This window comes from Bos javanicus, chromosome 16 (assembly GCF_032452875.1).
Source record: "Bos javanicus breed banteng chromosome 16, ARS-OSU_banteng_1.0, whole genome shotgun sequence".
NCBI lineage: Eukaryota > Metazoa > Chordata > Mammalia > Artiodactyla > Bovidae > Bos > Bos javanicus.
The window spans coordinates 55,184,872-55,197,379 of NC_083883.1; the positions used below are offsets into that span (position 1 = coordinate 55,184,872).

The 12,508-nt window shown below is 42.5% G+C and overlaps 1 protein-coding gene across 1 annotated transcript; it reads right to left on the reverse strand.

Moving 5' to 3' along the window:
* Positions 1-1,257: 1,257 nt before the first annotated feature.
* On the reverse strand, positions 1,258-6,924 carry LOC133227366 (melanoma antigen preferentially expressed in tumors-like). Its single transcript, XM_061381809.1, has 3 exons — positions 6,638-6,924; positions 5,091-5,663; positions 1,258-1,831 (listed from the first exon to the last, which is right to left on the reverse strand). Exons 1-3 carry the CDS (start codon positions 6,922-6,924, stop codon positions 1,258-1,260), a joined length of 1,434 nt encoding a protein of 477 aa, XP_061237793.1.
* Positions 6,925-12,508: the final 5,584 nt, after the last annotated feature.

A 12,508-nucleotide genomic window follows, 5' to 3' on the forward strand; every position in this document is an offset into this window, starting at 1 on the left:
TATGGGGTCGCACAGAGTCGGACACGACTGAAGCGACTTAGCAGAAGCAGCAGCAGCAGCAGCAGAGTGACTGCATGTTGTGGGGTCATGTGTTAATGAGCCCTCAGTGTACTTTCTTCTCAGTTTTACTTTGAAGCAAAAATTACTCTAAAAAAGAAAATCTAGTTTTACAAATATAACTGTAACCCTTCCTGCTCTAAAATTTTATTGTACTAAATATTTTCTAAAGTAGAAGAAAAACTAATGCTCATTGATTGTCAAAATCAGTTTCTAAGTCCTATGTTTTTGAGATGCCTAACCAAGTTAAACATTTTGAAGAATCCACATTAAAATAAAACTAAAATTTTAAAAATTAATTAAAACTCCAAACAAAACAGTTATATCCTTTATAACTTTTTGAAGAGCATTTATATCTTAGGTATTTAAATGAATATTATTTAGTCACACAATTATTTAGTGAACTAGCATTTACAGAAAAGTGACTTCCCAGGTGACTCAGTTTATAAAGAACCAGTGTATGATGCAGGAGACACAGGAGACTGGGGTTTGACCTGGGTCTGGACAATCCCCTGGAGGAGGAAATGGCAACCCACTCCTATATTCTTGCCTTATGGAGGGACCAAGGCAATCACAAGGACTGCTCATGTCCAGGGTCATGGCCTGAGTCAGTAGTGAGGCTCCTCCTGGGGTCTGCACTCGAGTGGCTCACTGTACACAACATGTTCCTCTCAGTGTGTATAAACCCACTGAACCACCCCAGAAGTAAGCAAGAAGGTCAGAGATGCCCCATATAGAATAAGGAACTGGTGGGAGTGTTAAGGTTTTAGATCATAGACAACTTAGTGGCTTTTAAAAAAAATCAGTGTTTGGAAATTCCCGTGGTATGAACTGAAAAATTAAGACAACACATCATGCACAGCAGCAGCAGTAGCCTTACAATGAGGGTCTCTTTATTTCTGACAATTTATAACCATCTACCCAGGGATAGCTTCAACATGTGAGTCTCAACCTCAAATCCACCTAAAGAAATTTTGGTTCCTATTTCTGACTCTACAGGACATATGTCCACAAATATTCCATTACCACAGAGACTACATTTCCCCCTGCAATCTTGCTCCCTGCAAGATCACATTTCCTTTTCACATTCACATTGAGAAGATGTCTGACACCAAGGGTCTGTTTTCCCTTCACAATGTACTTTGTCCTAGATTTCAGTTCCCAAGTACTCAGAAGAAAGCTTTTCATTGATGCACCCAACTAGGTAAGGGTGTTATTGCTGTATATGATGGGCTCAGGTTGACAGAATGTGTTATCTCCACAGTGTGGACAGGGGGTGAAGCAAATCCAGATGGTCCTGGGACGTCCCAAGTCCTTTAGAATCTCCAGCAGTTCAATCCGACACTGGGCAAGTCTACTTGGTTGGAGGATTCCCTGAGAGCTGAAACTCTCCTGAGGGGCAGTGTACAGCTCTCCACTTAAACTGGGCAGTCCAGAGGTGTGTCGCAGCATCTTCTCCATCATGGCCATGGAGAGGAAGTTTCCACGCAGACTAAAGGATGTGAGGTGGATGCAGAGGCTCAGGGCTGGCAGAAGGAATTCCAGGTGGGAGTCCCTGATCCCACATTGCTCTAGGTACAGCTTCTGGAGGGTGGCTGAAACTTTCTCCAGCAGAGCTGGGAGGAACTCAGGACTAGAGTAGGTCATCATAACACCACTCAGATTCAGGCCCTTTAGCTGACTAACTTTCGGGCTCTGGGACAGATGGGTCAGGTCTGAATCTGTAAGGAGGCAGCAAGTTATTGTAAGGGTGTCCAAGGGGGTCATCAGGCACCTGGGGAGAAGGAGAGGAATTAAGTCTTAGAAACTGAGGTGGAATTTGACTGCAAGTTGAGAGACAAGTGATCTGCCCAAGCCCAAATTTGGTCAAATCATCCAATAAGGATTAATACCCAGAATGAGCAATCTCATTGCAGTCAGTCATTTCACCTTCTCTTTGTGACTGGGTCAAGTACATAGAATCTTTTTTTTTCCTTATTAGCAGATATTTTTATTCATGAAAAAGATCAAGATATCAATTTTTTAGGTTGACATTTTAAGGAATTTTCTTTTATTTTTTTAATTTATTTTAATCGGAGGCTAATTACTTTACAATATTGTGGTGGTTTTTGCCATACATTCACAAGAATCAGCCATAGGTGTACATGTGTTCCCATCCTGACCCTCCCTCCCACCTCCCTCCCCATCCCATCCCTTAAAGTATATAGAATCTTAAAAGCTCTCTCTCCTCATTACTCAATCAAGGAAAACTTACTTTGCTTCCTTATGAGGATGAATGAAGACAATGGAATGCACTAGGACAAGCTCAGAGGAGAGCCTGACATCTTACTTCAATCAATAGTGGACATCACCAAATGTTAATAGTAACAGATATACTTAAAATGCTTCCTAGGCCGGCTTCATCCCATCAGGCTTTGGCCCTGGACACCCATCTCAGGCAGGTGAGGCTTCTGGGTGACATGTGTAGAGGACCAACCTGGGCAATATCCCATGACATCCACTGAGGTTAACAGTCTTCAGGGGCTCACCTACATCCCTGCTTTATCTACAAACTATCTACCAAATTTTATGATCCCTTTGACCCCTGCTCTATTACTATCAACTTCAGGACCATGTATTTTCCATATATTAATTGCATTATCTGGATCCACAAACAAGCTTTTACACACAGGGTATTTGATTCCCCACCCCCTCGGTGGTATCAGATTTTTTTATATATAAATTTATTTATTTTAATTGGAGGCTAATTACTTTACAACATTATATTGGTTTTGCCATACATAGACATGAATCGGCCACAGGTGTACATATGTTCCCCATCCTGAACCCCTCTCCCACCTCCCTCCCCATCCCATCTCTCTGGGGCATCCCAGTGCACCAGCCCCGAGCATCCTGTATCATGCATCAAACCTGGACTAGCAATTCATTTCACATATGATATTATACATGTTTCAATGCCATTCTCCCAAATCATCCCACCCTATCCCTCTCCCACAGAATCCAAAAGACTGTTCAATACATCTGTGTCTCTTTTGCTGTCGGGCATACAGGGTTATCATTACCATCTTTCTAAATTCCATATATATGCGTTAGTATACTGTATTGGTGTTTTTCTTTCTGGCTTACTTCACTCTGTATAATAGGTTCTAGTTTCATCCACCTCATTAGACCTGATTCAAATGCATTCTTTTTAATGGCTGAGTAATACTCCATTGTGTGTATGTACCACAGCTTTCTTATCCATTCATCTGCTGATGGACATCTAGGTTGCTTCCATGTCCTGGCTATTATAAACAGTGCTGTGATGAACATTGGGATACACATGTCTTTTTCAATTCTGGTTTCCTTGGTGTGTATGCCCAGTAGTGGGATTGCTGGGTCGTATGGAAGTTCTATTTCCAGTTTTTGAAGGAATCTCCACACTGTTCTCCATAGTGGCTGTACTAGTTTGCATTCCCACCAACAGTGTAAGAGGGTTCCCTTTTCTCCACACCCTCTCCAGCATCTATTGCTTGTAGACTTTTGGATCGCAGCCATTCTGACTGGCGTGAAATGGTACCTCATTGTGGTTTTGATTTGCATTTCTCTGATAATGAGTGATGTTGAGCACCTTTTCATGTGTTTGTTATCCATCTGTATGTTTTCTTTGGAGAAATGTCTGTTCTTTGGCCCATTTTTTGATTGGGTCATTTATTTTTCTGGAATTGAGCTGCAGGAGTTGCTTGTATATTTTTGAGATTAATTCTTTGTCAGTTGCTTCATTTGCTATTATTTTCTCCCATTCTGAAGGCTGTCTTTTCACCTTGCTTAGAGTTTCCTTTGTTGTGCAGAAGCTTTTAATTAGGTCCCATTTGTTTATGTTTGCTTTTATTTCCAATATTCTGGGAGGTGGGTCATAGAGAATCCTGCTGTGATTTATGTCAGAGTGTTTTTCCTGTTCTTCTCTAGGAGTTTTATAGTTTCTTGTCTTACGTTTAGATCTTTAATCTATTTTGAGTTTATTTTTGTGTATGGTGTTAGAAAGTGTTCTAGTTTCATTCTTTTACAAGTGGTTGACCAGTTTTCCCAGCACTACTTGTTAAAGAGATTGTCTTTTCTCCATTGTATATTCTTGCCTCCTTTGTCAAAGATAAGGTGTCCATAGGTGTGTGGGTTTATCTCCGGGCTTTCTATTTTGTTCCATTGATCTATATTTCTGTCTTTGTGCCAGTACCATACTGTCTTGATGACTGTGGCTTTGTAGTAGAGCCTGAAGTCAGGCAGGTTGATTCCTCCAGTTCCATTCTTATTTCTCAAGATTGCTTTGGCTATTCAAGGTTTTTTGTATTTCCATACAAATTGTGAAATTATTTGTTCTGGCTCTGTGAAAAATATTAGCTTGATAGGGATTGCATTGAATCTATAGATTTCTTTGGGTAGTATACTCACTTTCACTATATTGATTCTTCCAATCCATGAACATGGTATTTTTCTCCATCTATTAGTGTCCTCTTTGATTTCTTTCACCGGTGTTTTATAGTTTTCTATATATAGGTCTTTTGTTTCTTTAGGTAAATATATTTCTAAGTATTTTATTCTTTTCATTGCAATGGTGAATGGAATTGTTTCCTTAATTTCTCTATTTTCTCATTATTAGTGTATAGGAATGCAAGGGATTTCTGTGTGTTGATAGGGTATTTGAAATAGGCTTATAGTGGTCACAGAACTGGAGGGCACACAGCTTCAGTTTATAAATGCAGGCCTGGCTGAGTTGTCCATATTTGATGCCACATTCCCTGACCCATTTTCCTAAGTCATCTAGGAAAGATAACGCTAACTAAAAAGGAATTCAAATACCCACCCCACTATATTCTAACCCCTAGTCTATAGCTTCCTAACAGGCTGTCTCTTTCCAGAACTTCTGTCCCAGTTTGGACCCCTATGTTGATTTGATGGTTGTGTGATACCACATTTCGGGATAGAACAGCAAAGAAGATAGTGCATTTGATATCCTAGTACTGTTTACTGTTACCTGGCCAGCGATGCACACTCACCTGAGCATCTGGTCCAGGCAGCCTTCAATGTAGAAGGGGGATTCCAGATGAAGATCCCGGAGGTGGTGCAGCCTCAAGAACTGAGATGTAATTTTGACAACGTGCTGCTTGTCCTGCTCCTTGGGAGCTGGCAGGTGGATGTGGGAGATGAGGAGTCTCTGCACTTTGCTTATCTGGCCCAGGAGAGGAGCAAACATGGCCAGGGTGGGCAAATACCAGGTGCAATTCACGTGTACCTCCTCGATACAGTCCAGTCGCACCATGCTCAGCACCTTCATAATATTTTCCATGGGAAATGAAAGAATGCTTAGTTTCTTACAGCACAGGTGTATAGAAGCTTTTCTCTCCTCCACCCACTTTAGGAGGTAGGTGAGGAATCCATCCATGCTCCTTTCCTTGAGGTGAAGTTCTATGAACACCTCGAAGGGAGCCAAGGGCTTCTCCGCCCTCAAACTGTCCACAGCCCCTGGTGCCATTGATGAGCTTGAAGACACATGGATCTTGGATCCAGACCACATTCTCCAGAAGTCCTGTCCAGAATTTCTTAAATCCAGCACCTGCAATTTGCACCTCCTGTGGGGAAACAGCAGATTGGCAAGGATGGTTTAAGATCCACACAAAATTTAGGCAACACTCTGACTTCCCACCTGAACTTTTACTTCATATTCCTGACATCACCTGCTGCCTTGCCCTCTTCTTCTGTCTCTGCCTCACCTTCCTTCATCTCCTTTTCCCCTTTCATTTCTCCTAGCTTTATACTTCTAGTGCCCTTATGCACCCCTGGGAGGAGGCTGGGACATACTTTCAGATTCCCTTGCATCTTGGACACTGATGCACTACTGAAAGACATGTGCTTAGTCCCTTCAGTCATGTCTAACTCTTTTGCGACTCCTTGGGTTGTAACCCAGGTTCCTTTGTTCATGGAATTTTCCAGGCAAGAATACTGGAGTGGGTTGCTATGCCCTCCTCCAGGGGATCTTCCTGACACGGGGATTGAACCCATGTCTCCTATGTCTCCTGCATTGGCAAGCAAGTTCTTTACCACTAGTGCTACCTGGTATTTCTCAAAGTGAGCTCAGCAATGGCCACATCTCTGTATTTCTTCATTGACATCATCAGAGGCCACTGGCCCATCGATTTGCTATCTACTCTCCTGACGTCCCTGATAACTCAGTTGGTACAGAGTCTACCTGAAATGCAGGAGACCCCGGTTCTATTCCTGGGCCAGGAAGATCCACTGGTGAAGAGACAGGCTACCCATTCCAGTATTCTTGGACTTCCCTTGTAGATCAGCTGGTAAAGAATTTGCCTGCAGTGCGGGAGACCTGGATTTGATCCCTAGGTTGGGAAGGTCCCCTGGAGAAGGAAAAGGCTACCCACTCCAGTATTCTGGCCTGGAGAATTCCATGGACTACAGTCCACAGGGTTGCACGGAGTCAGATGTGAGTGAGTCACTCAGTCGTGCGGCTTTCACTCACTTCACTCCTGACTTTGGCTGTCTCTTCAGGACTGCCCATATCCTACCAAGTTACCTGCATCAGACTCACCTGGGCTGATCCTTCTGTGCAAGCAGGACATTAAGGCCATCCAGTACTGTTTGTAAGGTTCCCAGATGAGGCGTCTGCATCAGGCCTCCCAGAGGCAAGCGGACAAAGGGCCAGGCTTGCACCAAGGCCTTTAAGGTCTTTCTGTGTCTTCCAAAGAACGCTTTCATGAAGAGTTGGGGGAAGAGCTCGATGGGCAGATACTCCAGAGCAGAAATGGCCAAGGCCTCATTGGCTAGTAGGCTCTTTCCTGCGAGGTTCATGAGTCTCAGGGGGTTCTGGACACTCATCCTGAATCTGCTCCTAAAGGAATCCTGTGAGAACTTGCAGGGAACAAGGCATCTTTCTCAGGTAAGCATGAACACCCCTTCACTATCTCCCCACCCTTCAGAGGAACTTACAGTCAAAGTCACTGCTCTGGCAGTGGTGGAAGAGCCTCAGTTTTTGTACAATTTCACTCTGGGTTCAGTGGGCAGAAAACCATAGCTCTGCCCCTACAGGCACCAGAACAAGCATCTCAGAAGGACCAAGGAGGAAGAAACACAACCCACTAATCCATCCATTTCCATCCACTACTTTGCTCATGGGAAACTTGTACCATGAGTTGAATGTTAAGCTCCATCTTTTTAAGGGGAAGAAAACTTTAAATCATCACTTATAGCCTAAAGCTATGGGATTAATAGCTTCATGTACCCAACACAGCCTTTACCCTCAGTTCCCACATTTAACGTGCTGGGATGAAACAGATACTCCTTATATGAATGCTACTTGCACAAACTATTTTCAATGTTGAGAAATAAAATTTCAAAAATTTAGATGTTTTCTTTGAAAAATAAAAGCTTATTGATTAAGATATTTTTAAATGACATAAACCAAAGCACAAATTCAGATTTTTGGGATTAAGGCAAAATTACACTTAGAGGCAAAACCAAAGCCTTACGTTTACACATCTGGAAAGAAAGAAAAAGGAAAATCTCCTTGACATCCATAGCTGCACACCACCCGTGGAAACCTGCTGACCATAGGTAAGATGAGGGTGTCCTTTGCTGAGGTCTGTAACTTACCAGCTCTGCTGTGGTTGGCAGTGTGCTCAGATGGATCCCAGGCAGTGACTCCAGAGAAAGAAACTTCTGCACCTCTTCTTTGATGCCTGGGGTTTTTATAAGCCTTTCTGATCACATCATTTCCCTGTCCAACTGCTACCATCCAATCAGAAAGTGATGCCTGATTAGATTTGGGACTCTCCTCCAGGAAAATCCTGATCAGATCTTCACATATAACCAGATGAATTGGTTTAATCAGATATTCATTCAGGAGGGAATATATGGGGGGGGGGGGGAGAGGAATCAAAGACTCAATCATGGATTCACTCCTGGAACATTAATTTTCACTAGTAGGTCACTTCTGGGGGCTTCCCAGGTGTCTGAGTGGTAAAGAATCTGCCTGCCAAGCAGGAGACTCGGGTTCTGCCGAGGTTGGGAAGATCCCTGGGGAAGGAAATGACAACTCACTCTAGCATTCTTGTCTGGGAAATCCCATGGACAGAGGAGCCTGGTGGGCTATAGTCCATGAGGTCGCAAAAGAGTTGGACACAACTTAGCACTAAACAATAACAACAAATGGGGTCTGTTATAGCCATGGGTGTGAGACAGGAAAGCCATTATTTGTTCCTGCCATTGGAAAGCTAAAATGAAGTTTGAAAGCATCATTGTATTGTTTGGGAATGCTTTGACAGATCGATATAAACAAAATGTCCCACTATTAGAGCAGCTTCAAAAACATGGTAGTGTCATTCCCAAAGGAAACAACATAAATTCCTCTCTGTGTCAAGTTGTCACTTTGACTTTACATCAGAAATAGCAGATCATAAGCCCATTAAAAGGAGCAAGGGAAATGCAATTGGGCATGTGTTTGGTTCTCTGGGCTTAAGCCAAGGCTTCTCTGAAAGAACTGGCTCTAAATCACAATAAAGAGTAAGGGTGGGGACTGAGTAGTGAGGCAGGGGGCTGGGCGTGGGGGTGGGGAGGGGGGCATGTTCCTAAAGGGTCCCTGTGAATGACACAGTGTAAAATATTGTTTGTCTGTTTTTTTGTTTTTTGTTTTTCCTCTTGGAGAACAAGAAGAATAAAAAGATTGTTGGTGGGGTTTAGCAATTAAAACCCTTGTATGAATCACTGCCTTATCATGGCAAAAAGGCTTGTGTAACTCAGTGAAACTATAAGCCACCCAAGACAGATGGGGCATAGTGGAGAATTCTGACTAAACATGATCCACTGGAGGAGGGAATGGCAAACCACCCCAGTATACTTGCCATGAGAACCTCATGAACTGTATAAAAAGACAAAAATATAGGACACTGAAACATGAGCCCCCCAGGTCAGAGGTGTCCAATATGCTACTGGGAAAGAGCAGAGGACAACTACTAATAGCTTCAGAAAGAATGAAGCAGGTGGGCCAAAGTGGAAATGATGCTCAGCTGTGGGTATTTGGTGAAAAACGTAAAATTTGATACTCTAAATAACAGTATTGCATAGAGACCCGGAATGTTAAGTCCAGGAATCAAGGTCGAGATGGAGATGACCATCTTAGGAATCAGTGAACTAAAATGGATGGGACTGGGTGAATTTAATTCAGATGACCGTTATAGCTACTACTGTGGGCAAGAATCCCATAGAAGAAGTGGAGTAGCCCTCACAATCAACAAGAGTCCAAAATGCAGTACTTGGGTGCAGCCTCAAAAACGACAGAATGTTCTTGATTCATTTCCAAGGCAAACCATTCAACATCACAGTAATCCAAGTCTATGCCCCAACCACTGGTGCCAAAGAAGGTGAAGTTGTCCAGTTCTATGAAGACCTACAAGACCTTCTAGAACTAATAACAAGAAAAGATGTCCTTTTCATCATAAGGGATTGGAAGGCAAAAATAGGAAGTCAAGAGATGCCTGGAGTAAAAGGCAAGTTTGGCCTTGGAGTACAAAATGAAGCAAGGCAAAGGTTAACAGAATTCTGCCCAGAGAATACACTAGTCATAGTGAACCCCCTTTTTCAACAACATAAGAGATGACTTTACACATGGACATCACCAAATGATCAATACCAAATTCAGATTGATCACATTCTTTGTAGCCAAAGATGGAGAAGCTGAAATCAGTCAGCAAAAAATAAGACCCAGAAATGACTGTGGCTCAGATCATCAGCTCCCTATAGCAAACTTCAGGCTTAAAATAAAGAAAGTGGGGAAAACTACTAGGACAGTCAGGTACTGACTTGAATCAAATTCACCATGAATATAGAGTGGAAGTGATGTATAGATTCAAAGGATTAGATCTAGTAAACAGAACACCTGAAAAACTATGGACAGAGGTTCTTGAAGAACACTGAACAGGAAGCAGTGGTGGAAACCACCCCAAAGAAAAAGAAATGCAAGAAGGCAGGCTGGTTGTCTGAGGAGACTTTATAAATAGCTGAAGAAAGAAAAGAAGCAAAAAGTAAGGGAGAAAGGGAAAGGTACACCCAACTAAATGTTGAGTTCCAAAGAATACCAAGGAAAGACAAGAAAGCCTTCTTCAACGAACAATACAAAGAGAGGAAAACAACAGAAGGGGAAAGATTAGACATCTCTTCAAGAAAGTTGGAAACATCAAAGGAACATTTCATCCAAAGATCATTACAATAAAGGACAGAAATGATAAAGACATAATAGAAGCAGAAGAGATCAAGAAGAGATGGCAAGAATACATAGAAGAACTGTACAAGAAAGATCTTAATGACCCAGAAAATAACAACGGTGTGGTCACTCACTCAGAGCCAGACATTGTGTAGTAAAGTTAAGTGAGACTTAGGAAGCATTCCTGCCAATAAAGCTAGTGGAGGTGATGTAATTCAAGCAGAGCGATTTTAAAGCCTAAAAAATTATGCTATTAAAGTGTTGCACTTAATATGTCAGTAAATTTGGAAAACCAGCAGGGGTCACAGGACTGAAAAAGGTCAATCTTCATCCCAACTCCCAAGAAGGGCAGTACTAAAGAAAGTTCAAACTACCAGACAATTGCACTCATCTCCTATGCTAGTAAGGTTATGCTCAAAGTCCTCCAAGCTATGCTTCAGCATTACATGAACTGAGAACTTCCAGACATTCAAGCTGGTTTTAGAAAAGGCAGAGGAACCAGAGATCAAATTGCCAGCATCCCCTGGATCATGGAGAAAGCAAGGGAATTCCAGGAAAAAAATATCTACCTCTATTTCATTGACTATGCTAAAGCCTTTGACTCTGTGGATCACAACAAACTGTGGAAAACTCTTAAAGAGATAGAAATACCAGACCACCTTACCTGTCTCCTGAGAAACCTGTATGCAGGTCAAGAAGCAACAGTTTGAACCTTATATGGAACTGATTGGTTAAAATTGAGAAAGGAGTACTACAAGGCTGTTTATTGTCACTCTATTTATTTAACTTATATGCAGAGCACATGATTTGAAATGTCCAGCTGGGTGAGCTACAAGCTGAAATCAAGGTTACTGGAAGATATATCAACCACCTCAAACATGCAGATGATACCACTCTACAGTAGAATGTGAAGAGGGACTAAAAAGCCTCTTGATGAGGGTGAAAGAGGTGAGTGAAAAAGTCAGCTTAAAACTCAATATTAAAAAAACTAAGATCATGGCATCTGGTCCCATCACTTCATGGCAAGTAGAATGGGGATTTAAAAGGTGGAAGCAGTGACAAATTTCCTCTTCTTAGGTTCTAAAAATCACTGCAGATGGTGACTGCAGCCATGAAATTAGAAGATGATTGCTTCTTGGCAGACAAGCTATGACAAACCTAGACAGTGTATTAAAAAGCAAAGACCTCCCTCACTTTGCTGACAAAGGTCCGTATAGTAAAGGCTCTGGTCTTTCTAGTACAGTTCAGTTCAGTTCACTCGCTCAGTCGTGTCCGACTCTTTGCGACCCCATGAATTGCAGCATGCCAGGCCTCCCTGTCCATCACCAACTCCCGGAGTTCACTCAAACTCAAGTCCATTGAGTCGGTGATGTCATCCAGCCATCTCATCCTCTGTCATCCCCTTTTCCTCCTGCCCCCAATCCTCCCAGCATCAGAGTATTTTCCAATGAGTCAACTCTTCGCATGAGGTGGCCAAAGTACTGGAGTTTCAGCTTTAGCATCATTCCTTCCAAAGAACACCAAGGACTGATCTCCTTTAGAATGGACTGGTTGGATCTCCTTGCAGTCCAAGGGTCTTTCTAGTAGTCATGTACAGATGTGAGAGCTGGACCATAAAGAAAGCAGAGTGATGAAGAATTGATGCTTTCAAACTGTGGTGCTGGAGAAAACTCTTGAGAGTCCCTTTGACAGCAAAGAAATCAAACCAATCTTAAAGAAATCAACCCTGGATACTCATTGCAAGGACTGATGCTGAAGCTGAAGCTCCAATACTTTGGCCACCCAATACAAACAGCTGACTCATTGGAAAAGACCCTGATGCTGGGAAAGATTGAAAGCAGAAGGAGAAGAAGGAAACAGCAGATGAGATGGTTGGATGGCATCACAGATTCAATGGACATAAGTTTGACCAAACTCTGGGCGATGGTGAGGGACAGGGAAGCCTGGCATGCTGTAGTCCATGGGGTCACAAAAAGTCAGATATTACTAGTGACTGAAGACCACAACAAATAAATTAAAAAGGAAACAGGATCATCTTTGAGGGTGTCTCCTTCCAGAAAGATGGGATCAACACAGTAAATTGGCATGAAAGAATGTGAACGGAAGGAGAGCTGGGAAGCCATATATGTTTAAGACTGAGAGGCACTGGTGGTGGGCACTGTGGGTTCTTTGGGAACTTGGACCCATTGGAGAAAGTGAACATAG

Bases quoted from the DNA above. Each gene is read 5' to 3' on its own strand.
- LOC133227366 (XM_061381809.1), bottom strand. From the start codon at position 6,924: ATGAGTGTCCAGAACCCCCTGAGACTCATGAACCTCGCAGGAAAGAGC. The intron at 5,664-6,637 runs GTGAGTCTGATG...GTTTCCCCACAG, and splicing joins GCACAGAAGGATCAGCCCAG to GAGGTGCAAATTGCAGGTGC. The intron at 1,832-5,090 runs GTGAGTGTGCAT...CCTTCTCCCCAG, and splicing joins TGCCTGGACCAGATGCTCAG to GTGCCTGATGACCCCCTTGG.